The following is a 13,990-nucleotide window of genomic DNA, read 5'->3' as shown; positions in this document are numbered from 1 at the left end:
CCTCCACACATCTATGGCAGTTTGTCGTGTCATGCCAAATCTTTGCAGGCTTCTAAAGAAGTAGAGGTGTTGCTGTGTTTTCTTCATAATTATATTTCTGTGCTGGGCTCAGGATAGGTACGGTGAAGTGATAACACCAGGGAATTTAAAGTTGCTGACCCTCTCCACCTCTGATTCCACCCCCCCCCCCCCCCGATTAGGACTGGTTCATGGACTTCCGGTTATCTCCTCTTGAAGTCAATAATCAAATCCTTGGCTTGCTGACATTGAGTAAGAGGTTATTATTGTGGCACCATGCAGCCAGATTTTCAGTCTCCCTCCTATATGATGACTCATCACCACCTTTGATATAGCCAATGACAGTGCTGTCGTCAGCAAGCAGAAATGTGACATTGGAGCTGTGCTTAGCCACGTAGTCATAAGTATATTAATGCTGTGCTTAGCCACACAGTCACAGCCTAAGCTGAGTAGAGCGGGGGGCTAAGCACACAGTCTTGTGATGCACCTGCGCTGATGGAAATTGTGAAGGAGATGTTGATGTCAATCCAAACTGACTGAGGAAATTTTGACCAATTGGAGATGCAGAGGGGAAATAAGCTTAAATTGTAGTGCTAAATAATATGTATAAATTATAGCTAAGTTATAAAAGACAGTGAAAATAGAGAGAGAGAAAAAAGACTGCAACTATAAGACTTTAGTGGTAAGAAAAACAATCAGAAATAAGTCCATGGTAGTGCAAGAAATCCATAGTGTTTCATTGCAGAGGCAGAGTTAGGGTTGTGCAGGATGGTTCAAGAACTTGATGGTTGTAAGAAAGTAGCTGTTCCTGAACGAGGTGATCAGCATCAGCAGAGCTAGCAAGGTAACTTCTGTGCACGTTGTCAGTCCTCGGTTACAGGAGGGTGTATAATCCAAACTGTTGGCAAGTCAGAAGTGCAGCCGTGACTGGAGTTCCCACGTGCAGAAGATGCCTGCAGTTGTGCAGCAGCCAGCAAATCCATAGAACCTGTCTTCCAAATGCATCGACTGTACTATACGTAAATTGGACTTTCATAAGCTAGTGAGGACCTACAACAGGAGAATTTACAGTACTGTGTACATACTGCATATGTATAGCTTGGGTGCCTAAGACTTTTGCATAGTACTGTTGTAATTTTATGTATTGCACAGTACAGCTGCCGCAACAGAAAAAAATACATGACATATGAGAGTGATGATAAACCTGATTCTGATATGAGTCTCTATTGTGGACTGAGAGTGGGAAAGGGGTAGGGAGAGGGGAATCATGGTTGGGAAAAGGGAAAGAGAGCAGGAAGCACCAGAGAGAGATTCTGTAATGGTCAATAAACCAATTGTTTTAAATCAAATTGCCTTGGAATCTAGTGTCTCAGGACTGGGTGTGTCTGGACCCACCCCATCTCCTCTCCCTCGCACCTGTCCCACACCCTTCCCATGGTGCTTCACCCTTGCCATTCCCAAAATAATCAAAATAAATGAACCTGTATACATCCTCTGTGAAATAGACACACATACCTTGCCAGGCATTAATGAATTAATTCATAGAATGCCACATAAAAATAATTTAATGCATTCATAAAACACTAAGTGTCTAGTAAATTATTTAAATATAAAGATATCTTAAATTTTAAAAGGATGTTTGCACAGTAAATCAATAAATTTTTGGAGTGGTGAAATAAAACTACATTTGACCAGTGTCACTGTTGTCTCTCTTCCAAAGATTTGCAAACTAATTTTTACTGGTTTCCTGACACCTTGTATATCAATGGCTTTGAGCAGTCAGTATATTTTCTGGCTGTAAGTATGAGTTGAAAATGTCATGAATCTATTATTTTTAAAATGAAGAAACTTTTAGTTTACAAATCGTTTTAATTAGAATATTATAAAATTTTGGAAAAAAAAAACAGAGATAGCTTAGAAATCAGGAATAAAGTTTGCTGCGAGGGAAAGCAAACAAATCCGAGATGCAGATTTGAAGAGGTAAAGGAGATTAATTGTGTGGTGGTTGTGTTCAGGGTTCCAATGCGGATCAGGGTAGGAATGTAGCCAGGAATCACAAGGTCAGATACTGCAAGATTATGCGACCTGGGTTACATTATGTATCATAGAAATGTGACAGTACTGATGAGGTTAAGTAAGCCCTAATTCAAAATGAATCTACTGCGTGGAGCAAGGAAGTTGTGATTGCCGACAAAAAAGTAGAATAGTACTTGAAATAAGAATGAAACAAGCAGCTACAGGATGTGTGTTTTCAGTAGAAAGGATACTTCCAAGTGCTTACGCTTGCATGTAAAATTGTAATATCAAAACATACTAGCTTGTGGAAAGTTGAGTAGTGTGCCATTCACAGCATTATAACCAAATACAATCATTATTTTATAATAAATGAAATTGTATTGTGATCTTTTAAATGAAGATCAGGTGCAGGATTTTTTCAAGTTTCAACCCAAACTAAATGAGGTCTATGGCTGTGCACTGGAAAAGTTAACCAATTCAGCAATGGTGCTAGAAACTGGAAGTATGACCTTATTTAACCAGTATTTTGAAGTCAGTGAATGCAGCTGAACCTTTGTTTGAAAACTGTTATTTTAGGGTCTCATTCCATGAATGATTTTTTAAAAAAAAATTTTTATTAGTTTTTCAAAACATTTTACAAAATTAAAAACCCCAAATCCCAATGAGGAGCATTAATACAGAGCAAGGTTAAGCATACAATAACAATATGCTACACAGGAAGAGAATTTAACAAAAAAGCACCTAAATTAAAGACAAGTGAGCTTAGTGTCCTCCCCAAACCCCACAACACAAGAAAAAAAAAACAATTCCAGACCAACCACCACACAGTATAGAGAGTATAAGTCCGGACAGTCAAACTCCCAGACTGTAAATACACTTAGCAACAGAGGATAATAATGCCTACTACCAGAAAAAAAAGGGAGCTGAAAGCAAGGGACTGAAAAGAAAAAAAAACCCTAGTCAAGAGGAAGGTTATGAAAGTACTCGATAAAAGGCCCCCAGATCTTATGGAACTTTAAATCCGAATTGAGAACTGAATAATGAATTTTTTCGAGGTCCAAGCAGGCCATAATGTCGTTAAGCCATTGCGCATGAGTGGGTGGGGCAACATCTCTCCATCTAAGGAGGATCAAGCGTCTCGCCAGGAGAGAGACAAAGGATAGTATTCGGCATTTGGTCGGACCCAGACATAAATCTGTCTCGCCCCAAAAACCGAACAGAGCAATTAAGGGGTTAGGTTCTAGGTGCTTATTCAGAATACCCGATAGTGTAGTGAAGACATCTTTCCAGAATTTGTCCAAGCTAGGACAGAGCCAGTACATATGGATGAGAGAGGCCACGCCCCTCTTGCATTTATCACAGAGCGGACTAATGCCAGGGTAGAATGGAGATAGTTTAGATTTAGACATATGGGCTCTATGAACAATCTTAAACTGTAAGAGACAATGGCGAGCACAAAGAGAGGTTGAGTTAACCGATTTGAGAACTGAGTCCCAGCTCTCCTCGGATAAGGAGATATTTAAATCCTGCTCCCAGGCCATTTTAATTTTATCCACAGGGGCCCGTCGTAAGGCTGCTAGTTTATCTTGGATAATTGAAATTAAACCTTTACCTAGTGGATTAATGGAGAGAAATAGGTCCATAGCATTTTTCGCAGGCATTTCAGGAAAGTTAGGAATTAAAGGAGCAGTAAAGTGTTGGATTTGGAGATATCTGAAAAAGTGAGCGTTAGGCAGGTTGAACTTAACAGAGAGCTGTTGAAAAGAAGCAAAGCGGTTATCAATGAAGAGATCTTCAAAATGTCTAATGTCCTTCCTGTACCAAACATGGAATGCTGAATCGAACGTGGTAGGTAAAAAAAATTCCATGAATGATTATTGACAGCAAATCCTACAGAAGGCAAGGATTTTGATAATTGTCCGTTACGTTCAAGTCTTAGTGAAACAGAATTCATAGAGCATAGAACATAGGACACGCCCTGTGGCTCTCAGTGTTCTGCCAAACTAATTAAATTAGTGATCAAATGCCCAGCCAAACTACTCCCTCCTACCTACACAATAATCTTATCCTTCTATTTCCTGCATATTCATGTTGAACACCCCTGTCGTATTTGCCTTCACCACCACCCAAGGCCATCCATTCCTGGCACCCATCACCTGCTGTGTAAAAAGAAACTTGATTTGAGTGCAGGAGCAGGGAGGTTCTACTGCAGTTGTACAAGGCCTTGGTGAGACGGCACCTAGAATATTGTGTGCAGTTTTGGTCCCCTAATCTGAGGAAAGACATTCTTGCCATAGAGGGAGTACAGAGAAGGTTCACCAGATTGATTCCTGGGATGGCAGGGCTTTCATATGAAGAAAGACTGGATCGACTAGGCTTATACTCACTGGAATTTAGAAGATTGAGGGGGGGATCTTATTGAAACGTATAAAATTCTAAAGGGATTGGACAGGCTAGATGCAGGAAGATTGTTTCCGATGTTGGGGAAGTCCAGAACGAGGGGTCACAGTTTAAGGATAAAGGGGAAGCCTTTTAGGACTGAAATGAGGAAAAACTTCTTCACACAGAGAGTGGTGAATCTGTGGAATTCTCTGCCACAGGAAACAGTTGAGGCCGGTTCATTGGCTATATTTAAGAGGAAGTTAGATATGGCCCTTGTGGCTAAAGGGATCGGGGGTATGGAGAGAAAGCAGGTACAGGGTTCTGAGTTGGATGATCAGCCATAATCATACTGAATGGCGGTGCAGGCTTGAAGGGCCGAATGGCCTACTCCTACACCTATTTTCTATGTTTCTATGTTTCTATCTGTACATCAGCTTTAAACTTGCTCCCTTCTCACCTTAAGCATTCTCTGGTGTTGGATATTTTAAACTTGGGTAAAAGGGACTGGCTGTTTTCTCTTCTATGTCTCTTGTAATCTTATAAACTTCTGTCAGATCCCCCCATAGCCTCTGTTGCTTTGGAGAAAACAAATAAAGGTTGGCCTAACTCCTTAGTACACATGCCACTGTAATCCAGTCAGAATTTTGGTAAACCTGTTCTGCACCCTCTCCAAACCCTCAACATCCTTCCTGTAGTTAGGCGACCAGATCTGAATATAATATTTCAGATGAGGTCTAACTGGAGTTTTATAAAGGTGCAGTATAACATCCCAACTCCTGAACTCTGTTTCTTATCTCATAAAGACCAGCATTGCCTAAGGTGTTCTTGACCACCCAATTGACCTGCCTTTTCACTTCTGGGGGTCTATGGACTTGATCCTCAAGAGCTTGCTGCTCATCAACACCATTCAGGGTCTTGCTGTTAATGTGTACTCTCTCTTTACATTTGATCTCCCAAGATGTAACACTTCACATTTAGCTGGATTAGAGTCCATCTGCCATTTCCTCATCCATACCTGCAGCTGATCAAAGTCCTCTGTATCCTTTGCTAGTCTTCTACATTATCTACAACACAACCAATCTTCATCTCATCAGCAAAGTTACTAACCCACACATCTACATTTACACACACGCACACACCATTTTAGTAAGCATCTTGCCTACGTGGCAGGTTTTCAGTATATCATCTTAACTGGGTATATTATTGATGCTGTTATGAGATATGTATCCACACATAGACACAATATATATAACTTTTACCCAATGAGAATCAGAAATAGTTGTTGAAGTAGTTGCTCACATTGATATCTTAAATCTTATTTAATTATATAGTTTGGAATTTGTGGCAATATACACTCAGTGATCTTTCTATTAACCTCAGGATTAGAACCCGGTGTGGTCTTCTCCTGCTGTAGCCCATCCACTTCAAGGTTAAATGTGATGTGCGTACAGAGGTGCTGTTCTGCACACCACTGTAGTAACACATGGTGATTTGAATTACTGTCACCTTCCTGTGAGCTAGAACCAGTCTGGCCATTCTCCTCCAACCACTCTCATTAACAAGAAGTTTTCACCCACAGAATTATCGCTCATTGAATGTTTTTGTTTCTCACACGATTCTCTGTAAACTCTAGCCGGTTGGGCCTGAAAATCCCTGGGGGTTAGCGGTTTCTGAGATACTCAAGCTGCCCCATCTGGCACCAACAATCACTCCACAATCAAATAACTTGGATCACATTTCTTCCCCATTCTGGTGTCTGATTAAGCAACAACTGACCCTCTTGACCATGTCTGCATACTTTTATGCATTTGAGTTGCTGCCACATGATTGGCTGATTACATATTTGCATTACAAGTAGGTGTGTCTAATAAAGTGGCCACTGAGTCAAAAAATTCAAATCTACATTTGAAGTTGAGTCAAGTTGTTGGGGATTGCAGTAATTGGACTTTGATGCATGTATGGAATTGAGTGCCTGGTTTTAAAGTCCATATGCTTTGCATATGACAAGTACTTCCTTATATCAAGCCAGACAGTAAGTTCCAGCATGCCAATTACTTTTTTATGGTATTAGACTCAAACTCATTTATAGCTTTACCTTTAGTTTATGCTTGGATATCAGGACTACCAAGAATTCTGACCAGTTCACTCTTCCCTAACCCACTAATATTGGGACAAATTGCATTAAACTGGCAATATCTTTAATATGCAAAATCCATTCTATAGCTACAATGATTTTAGAGCTGGTAATTCCCTGTTTATATGTAAAATAGCATCTACAGTACCTGCACTTCTTGCTTCCCAGTATTGTTGTGCTTCACAAAGATGAATAGAGGTTAGCCAAATTAATTCAGGTTTTTGAAGAGTTGGTACGGTTAATCAAAAAGGATGAAATAATTCTACAGCAAATTTTACCTCTGCCTTTGAAAAATAAGTTTAAAAATTGCTCTATACTTTCCTGTCACAGTGGCTTAGAGAATAAGCAACAAAATAATTTAAAATGTGTTTCTGACATATATGTCTGCTGTGCTATCAACATGAGCCAGTGCATTTGAGGATAACAGCTTGATTCCAGTTCCACAAGGGGTAGTGTAGTGGTTATCCTAATGCTATTGCAGCTCAGAGTTTCCGGAGTTCAGAGTTCATTTCCAGCGCCATCTCCAGGGAGCCTGTGTGCTTTCCCAGTGGAACGCGTGGGTTTTCCCTGGTTGCCGCGGTTTCCTCCCACAGTCCAGAGATGCACCTGGTGGGTTAACTGGTCATTGTCAGTTGTCCCGTAATTAGGTTAGCATTAACTAGGGTTGTTGGGCTAGGGCAGCATAGCTCAAAAGGCTGGAAAGGCCTAATCTGCACTGTGTCACTAAATAGGTGATGGTGCTGAGTTTCCCATCAGTTCCTGCATATCAATGTAGGACTGTTTATTTATGTATTAGTAACAAACATCTTTATTATTATTATTTGTTGTTTTTATTGGCACGCTTTGACTTGCACTTTGGTTGCTTGACACTTTTTGTAAGAGTGTAGTTTTTCATTGATTCTACTGTATTTCTTTCTTCTACTGTGAATACCTGCAAGACAGTGAATCTTATGGTAGTACTTGGAGATGTATGCACATTTTCCTAATAAATTTACTTTGAACTTTGGACCACAGCTGATTGATTGCATGAACGAAGCGGTTAACTGATGAGCAACTAGATATTGCCATTGAAACGCTTGCTTTGGGAAAGTGTTTACTGACAGATATGATGCAAATAAGAATATATTTTGAATTTATTTTCAGCATGTAGATATTGTTGGCAGAGCTGAATATTTATTATCCATCCTCTGGTGGGCTGTTTGAGCTAGTGTGCTGCCTACTGCAGGGTTTCTCAACTGGGGTTCCGTTACAGGTCGCTATGGATTCTGCGAGAGATCGTGATTTAAAAAAATAATCTTTTGAACTCTGCAATGCTAGTGCTTGCAGTGGTGGGCAGTGACTGGGCAGCCCTGTCAGCAATCTCGTTAGGGGTCTCTCAGTTCAGTACGGCAGTACACAGTAGGATTGTGTTTATTTGCTTGTGTCCATTCTCAGTTTCTAATGCAAGATAGGGAAGGCCATTGATAATTGGTGAGAACTATGTTGCGTGGCTGGGAGAACGGTAGGCTGATAATTGGTAAGCGTTCTATTGCATGATTGGGAGGACGATAGGTTGATGGAGAGATTTGTATTGCACAGAGGGTAGGATGGCAGGCTGTTGAGAACCGTGATGTGCATTGAGTAGACTCACCCAACATGGGTTGTGATGTCAGCCTCTCCTACCTGAATTACCTCCCTCAACTTCCCTTTCTGCAGTGCCGCCTGACTTGTAGGAGCCAACAAACTACGAGTATTGTCGAAAATTGGAGGGAAATCTTCATGCTGAGGACTGTCCATTGAGGTGATTTTTGAAGAGGAGGATTCGAGGCCTAGGTCTACAGACAATTCTGATAAGATTAATAATGAAGATTTACAATCTTCTGAGTCATTTCATTGCTCTAGTGCAACAACTGACACAAAAAGTCCATCTTCTTTTACAAAACTATGAAAGTTTATTTACACAACAAATACACAAAGGCAAACATTAATTATTTACAAGACAGTGAATAAATTCAAATTAAAGTAGTTTGTATGATTATTACTGTCTATAAAGCAGTCAATTCCCTGGGGGAGCCTGGCTCTCCTGGAAATCCCCCACTGTTCCCATTGTGACCACATGCTCCTTCTCCAAGGACAACTGGGCACAACTGTATCTTCCAAAGAGGGGCAGGCAGCCAGCCAGCTCTGACAGAGCCCTCGACTTTTCACTGCCTAGACCTGTGAATAGGGCCAATCTTGGCCAGACCCAGGAGTAGCCCAGCAGTGTATCCTCTTCGCACCCCACCCCCTTCCATACTGGGTGTCCGTATATGAGGAGCGCAGGACTGAAGTGCAGCTGGAACTCGAGCAGCCGCCCCTTCAGATACTCACAGGTCTGCAACCTCTCACACTCCATATAAGCCTGGAACACTGACCCCTCCTGGCCACAGAATGGACAGGTGGACAGGGTTGCCAGTGAACCTGCTTAAAAACCTGTTGCACGGTGCTGCCCTATGCAACAGCTTCCACCCCTGGTCCCCAGTGTGCAGGGGAAGGACCCCTGCAGTAAGGGATTTCCACTGGGGACCCCCTCACTGCCGGGTGGTAAAACAGATTGCCATGGTGAGTCTGGTTGGCAGATGAAGGCAAGGAAATGAAGGGTGTGCAAGAGCAGCCCGTACAAGAAATGCATGGTGGGCATCCTAGTGAGACGGCTCATGTTATGCGGGACCCTCTCCCGCATGGTATCCCAAAACCTGGGTCTGAGGAGTACTCCCAGCCGATTAGGTGAAACCCCTCCATATCCCCGAGCTCCCTCGACACCCATCCTTGAAGGATGGGGACCAGTTTCTGACGCAGGAGCACCAAGTCCGGATGAGACTGGATCCTATGCCCTCATCTGCTCTTGGTAAAAGCAAGGTAGTTCCCTCAAAGCAGCACGGCTGATGCTGTCTGCTGGAAGCCATATGCCCTCCTGCAAGCAGTGCCCCTGGCGGAGAAAGTGCATTGTCAGCACATTCCATCTTGGAGGGTGGTTACTATACAGGCATCTCTGCAGGATCCTGAGGTGGAGAGCCGCCAGCTGGGTGTGCACACATCGATGACTGACCACCCTCTGTGATCGGAAGATTCAGGACTGCAGCGGAGATCCAATGCCTCCTGTTGCCCCAGAAGAAGTCCACCGGCCTCTTCAGGCTCCTGGAGACAGAAGCAGTGGGCAGGACTAAAATAATCAGCCAGACCATATCTTTACAATGAAAGCTACTTATCAATGGGTTTTACAAGACAGTGTAAAACCAGGTTGATGCCTGGGATGAAGGAATTGTGATAATGAAAATATGCTGGGCAGATCAGGCCTATGCTTATTGGTGTATGAAAGGATTAGAGATGCTCTTATTGAAACCCACAAGATTTTAAGTGAGCTGGACAGAGTAGATGCTGAAAGGAAGTTTCTCCTCTGCACTTATGGGATGGGAACTAGAATGAGGAGTACAGTATCAGAATAAGGGGTCGCTTATATAAGTTGGAGGTATAGAGAACTGTGAATTGTAAGTATTTTCTTTCATAGCGAGCAATGGAGGCAGTCACTGAATGTACTTACCAAGTTAGGCAATATTTACTGTAAAGGAGAGTGAAGAATTGTGGGAACTGCTAAGAGAACTGAGATTAGGCCAAGAACAGATTGGAATCAGAGCTGGGTGAAGTGTAACAAGTGTTACATTTTTTTCATATGTTTGTGTAAAGAAAGAACTTTAAAATGGAGACATAGATGGAGAAAATGGTATCTTTCGCTGTGGAGCAAAATCTGCTAAATGTGAGATGATGAATTTAAAAAGTAAATGTCATATTGGCCTTAATTGTTAGGGTTTAAAACAATAGAGAAGTGTTAGTACAATTTAACAGAGTGGTAATGGGATTACACCTGCAGCACCATGAACAGCTTTGGTCCCCTTATTTTAGTAATGGATATACTATAACTGGAGGCAGTCCAGAAGCAAATCACTGTACTATTATCTGGAATGAAATGTTGGCCTTCATAGGCAGCTAAAATGGTTGGTTCTGCATTAATTGGAGTTTAGAACGATTGGTCATATGTTGAAATGCGTATGTTCCTAAATGGGTATGGCATTGTAAGTAGTGAGAAGTTTCTACCAAAAGGAGAGATTCAAAGGAGGATCATTGTTCCAAGATTTGGCGTGGTTCATTGTAAATGAAAGTACATGGGAATTTCCCTTTCAGGGGCTGGCGAATCTCTGGAATTTTCTACTGCAAGGGCTGTGGGGACTAGTTCACTGGAGGAGTTTAAAAGAGCGCTAGATATATTTTTGAAAGATGGGGTATTAAGCATTATGTGGATCTATCACACTGTTGGCTAATGGTAACCTTGCATCCAGTAGAATTAGCTAACAATGTTGTATATGTGATGGCAACTTAAATAAACATTTCATTTTCTTTACCTCTGTTCTCTAGAAAGATTATAAGGTCTCAAATTTTTAAAAATGAGAAAGCAGACAATTTTTTTTAACTGTTCATGTATTTTTCAGCAGAGTTTTGCACAGGGAGTAACAAATCCTTGGACGTAATTGCAGGCAGTAATCCAATCAAAGACACGCAAGTGACAAAGCAAGAGAACACAGTGGGAGTAGTTGTAGTTTATAAATATTATCTCGTCTGAATTGGATTACTGCATTAAAACATTCCAGTTTCAATGTGTTGTTAATTTCATGGCACCATGATCCTGATTTTCAGTCATGTCAGATGGATTGGAGAGTATCTGTACGCAGATGGAACTTGATGTTGTATTTCAGAACTGAGCTCAGTTGAACAAAGTGTTACAGGAGGACACTAATGGTTAACATCTTTGGGGATTCCATTTTGGGCAGCATGGAGAGGGAGACTTCTCCATCTGCTGCTACTGCCAGTATACAGTCTGTCATTAGCCATGGCAGAGTGAGGTACCTTGTTTTGATTCAATAGACATAGCAAAAGTGCAGCAGAGAGGGAGATTTCTGTCACCACTAGTTTTCAACAAGTATGGTATAAAGCTTTACTAATGCAAATTTTCACCTTTTTCCCTAGAAAATGATCCTGAGTCTGACTTTGGCTGCATTGTTTGACAGTATTGCCTATCTAATGGTAAGTGGATAATAACTTAAATTACAGGGTTTTTTTCCAACCACCTTAAAACTTTAGAACTTATAGTACTGTGATTTAGCTTATAACTTATTCTAATAATTTACTTTGTAGAAAAATATACAGAACTGTGCAAAAGTCTTAGGCGCATATACAGTATATAGCTAGGGCACCTAAGACTTTTGCACAGTAGTGTAGTGATTTTCTGTATTGCTTTGTACAGTGTACAAAAACAAATCAAGTTTCATGACAAATGTGGGTGATGATGAACCTGATTCTGGTATGGGTCTCTATTGTGGACTGAAAGTGGGAAGAGGGCAAGGAGCAGGAAGCACCAGAGAGATATTCTGTTATGATCAATAAACCAGTTGCGTAGAATCAAGTGACCGTGCATGGTATCTCTGGATTGGGTGTATATGTACCCACACCACGCCCACCCATCGCACTTCTCTGCTGTCTGTACACCCCTCCCATGGTGCTCCACCCTCACCATTCCCAACACCCTTTGCTTTTGCCAGATTTACAAACTCGTTCTCTGCTTCACATTGACAAATAAGGTTATTTTGCACAAGTTTTAGGCACCCTAGCTATATATGTGTTTAAGACTTTTGCACAGTGCTGTACTGTATAGTAGATTCTTAATTTTAATATTTTAATTTCTTTTTTAACCAAAGTAAGAGTAAGCATATTCTCCTTTGGCAGCCCATGTGATCAAGGATAACTTGCTAAGCTACTCTAGTTCTTTGACCAATGAGATGACCAACGTAGGACATGCAAACTAGCACAGAAGGGGTAAGAATTGCTTGTTAGTGTGGGTGGGTGGGTGGGTAGTTAGTTTCTGAAACATTGTGTTCCTTCTGCCATTTACCAGATGGACTTCTGTGTATCCTTATGAATGAGCTCAAGATTCTTAATGCCTTTCTGAATGCTTCTCCTTCATGACTAGCTCATGAGTCATGGATTATCACAAGTGAAGAGATATTACTGTTTTTCAAGGAGGCTTTGAAACCACTTAACGTAGAGCTTAGAACAGTACAGCGCAGGAAAAGGCTACTTGGCCTACAATGTTGTTCCAAACCAGCTAAAAAGCAAATCAAATACACCAGAACACTAATCCCTCTTACCTACGCCACATCCATAACTCTCCAACTTTCTTACATCCATGTGCCTAGCCAAACGGCTCTTAAAAGCTTCTAATGTATTTGCCTCTATCACCATACCAGGCAACACATTCTAGGCCTCCGTGTCTGTGAGTAAAAAAGCTTATCCTTCACATCCCCTTTGAACCTACCCCCTCACACCTTCAATCCATGCCCTAGACATTTCAACCCTGGGAAACAGATACTCTCTCTCCACTATCTATTCCTCTCATAATCTTGTAAACCTCAATCAGATCTCTTCTTAGCCTCTGGCATTCCAGAGAAAGCAACCCAAGTTTTTCCAGCCTCTTGTGATAGCACATGCCCTCTAAGCCAGCCAGCAACCTGGTAAATTTCTTCTGCACCCTCTCTAAAGCCTCAACATCCTTCCTATAGTGGGGTGACCAGAACTGTATGCAATACAACAGAGATGGCCTAACCAGAGTTTTATAAAGTTACAACACAACCTCTTGACTTCAGAACTCAAGACCTCCATGAATAAAAGCAAGCATTCATAATTTGGAAAGGGTCCTTCTTCCTTGTGGTAATATCTTGCCATGATGATTCAAAGTACTTGCATTACATTATCTTTATTTTGCTATATAAAAATTCAATAATTGGCATGCTTTGGAAATTGATTTGGTTTTTGTTCAACTCCATGAAGCTTTGATATAAAAGCAGTAAATGCTTAAAGCACTCTACAGGTCAGGCAGCATTTATAGGAAGAGACATGGTTAACATTTCAGGTGAAAACCCCTTCATTAGAACTGAGTTGGTGAGCCTGAAGAGAAACACTCAATGTTTCAGGAACAGCTTCTTCCCTTCCACCATCAGATTTCTGAATGGACGTTGAACCCATAAACACCACCTCATTATTTTTCCTCTCCTTTTGCACTACTTTCTTAATTTAATTTTCTACATAATTCTTATTGTAACTTAGTTTTAAAAAAAGAATCATCATGTATTGCAATGTACTGCTGTTGCAAAACAATGAATTTCATGACATATGCCTGTGATATTAAATCTGATTTGTATTAAGTTGCAAAGAGCATGGGGCAATGATAGATAGGACATAGGCTTAGTTACCAGGAGGATAAGTTTGTGAATGAGATAATGAGTTGATGGGGCAAATTAGATGGAGAGAGAGCGAAAACCTAAACAAAGTAAAAGCTATAGAAGGAAGAAAATTATCGAGAGAGAAAACAAAGGA

The 13,990-nt window shown here is 41.1% G+C and overlaps 1 protein-coding gene across 5 annotated transcripts in view; it reads left to right on the top strand.

The window, feature by feature from the left end:
• Positions 1 to 13,990, top strand: part of LOC140727788 (cyclic AMP receptor-like protein A) — a 191,548-nt gene that overhangs the window by 20,248 nt on the left and 157,310 nt on the right. For all 5 annotated transcript variants that reach the window (XM_073045556.1, XM_073045554.1, XM_073045553.1 and 2 more), the window contains one exon: positions 11,588 to 11,644. In XM_073045556.1, the coding sequence (XP_072901657.1) occupies positions 11,588 to 11,644 (57 nt within the window). The remainder of the gene's footprint in view (positions 1 to 11,587; positions 11,645 to 13,990) is intronic.

The sequence above is a fragment of the Hemitrygon akajei genome, chromosome 5 (assembly GCF_048418815.1).
Source record: "Hemitrygon akajei chromosome 5, sHemAka1.3, whole genome shotgun sequence".
Classification (NCBI taxonomy): Eukaryota; Metazoa; Chordata; class Chondrichthyes; order Myliobatiformes; family Dasyatidae; genus Hemitrygon; species Hemitrygon akajei.
Note: the sequence above shows the minus strand (reverse complement) of the source record. Positions and strands in the feature narration are given on the sequence as shown.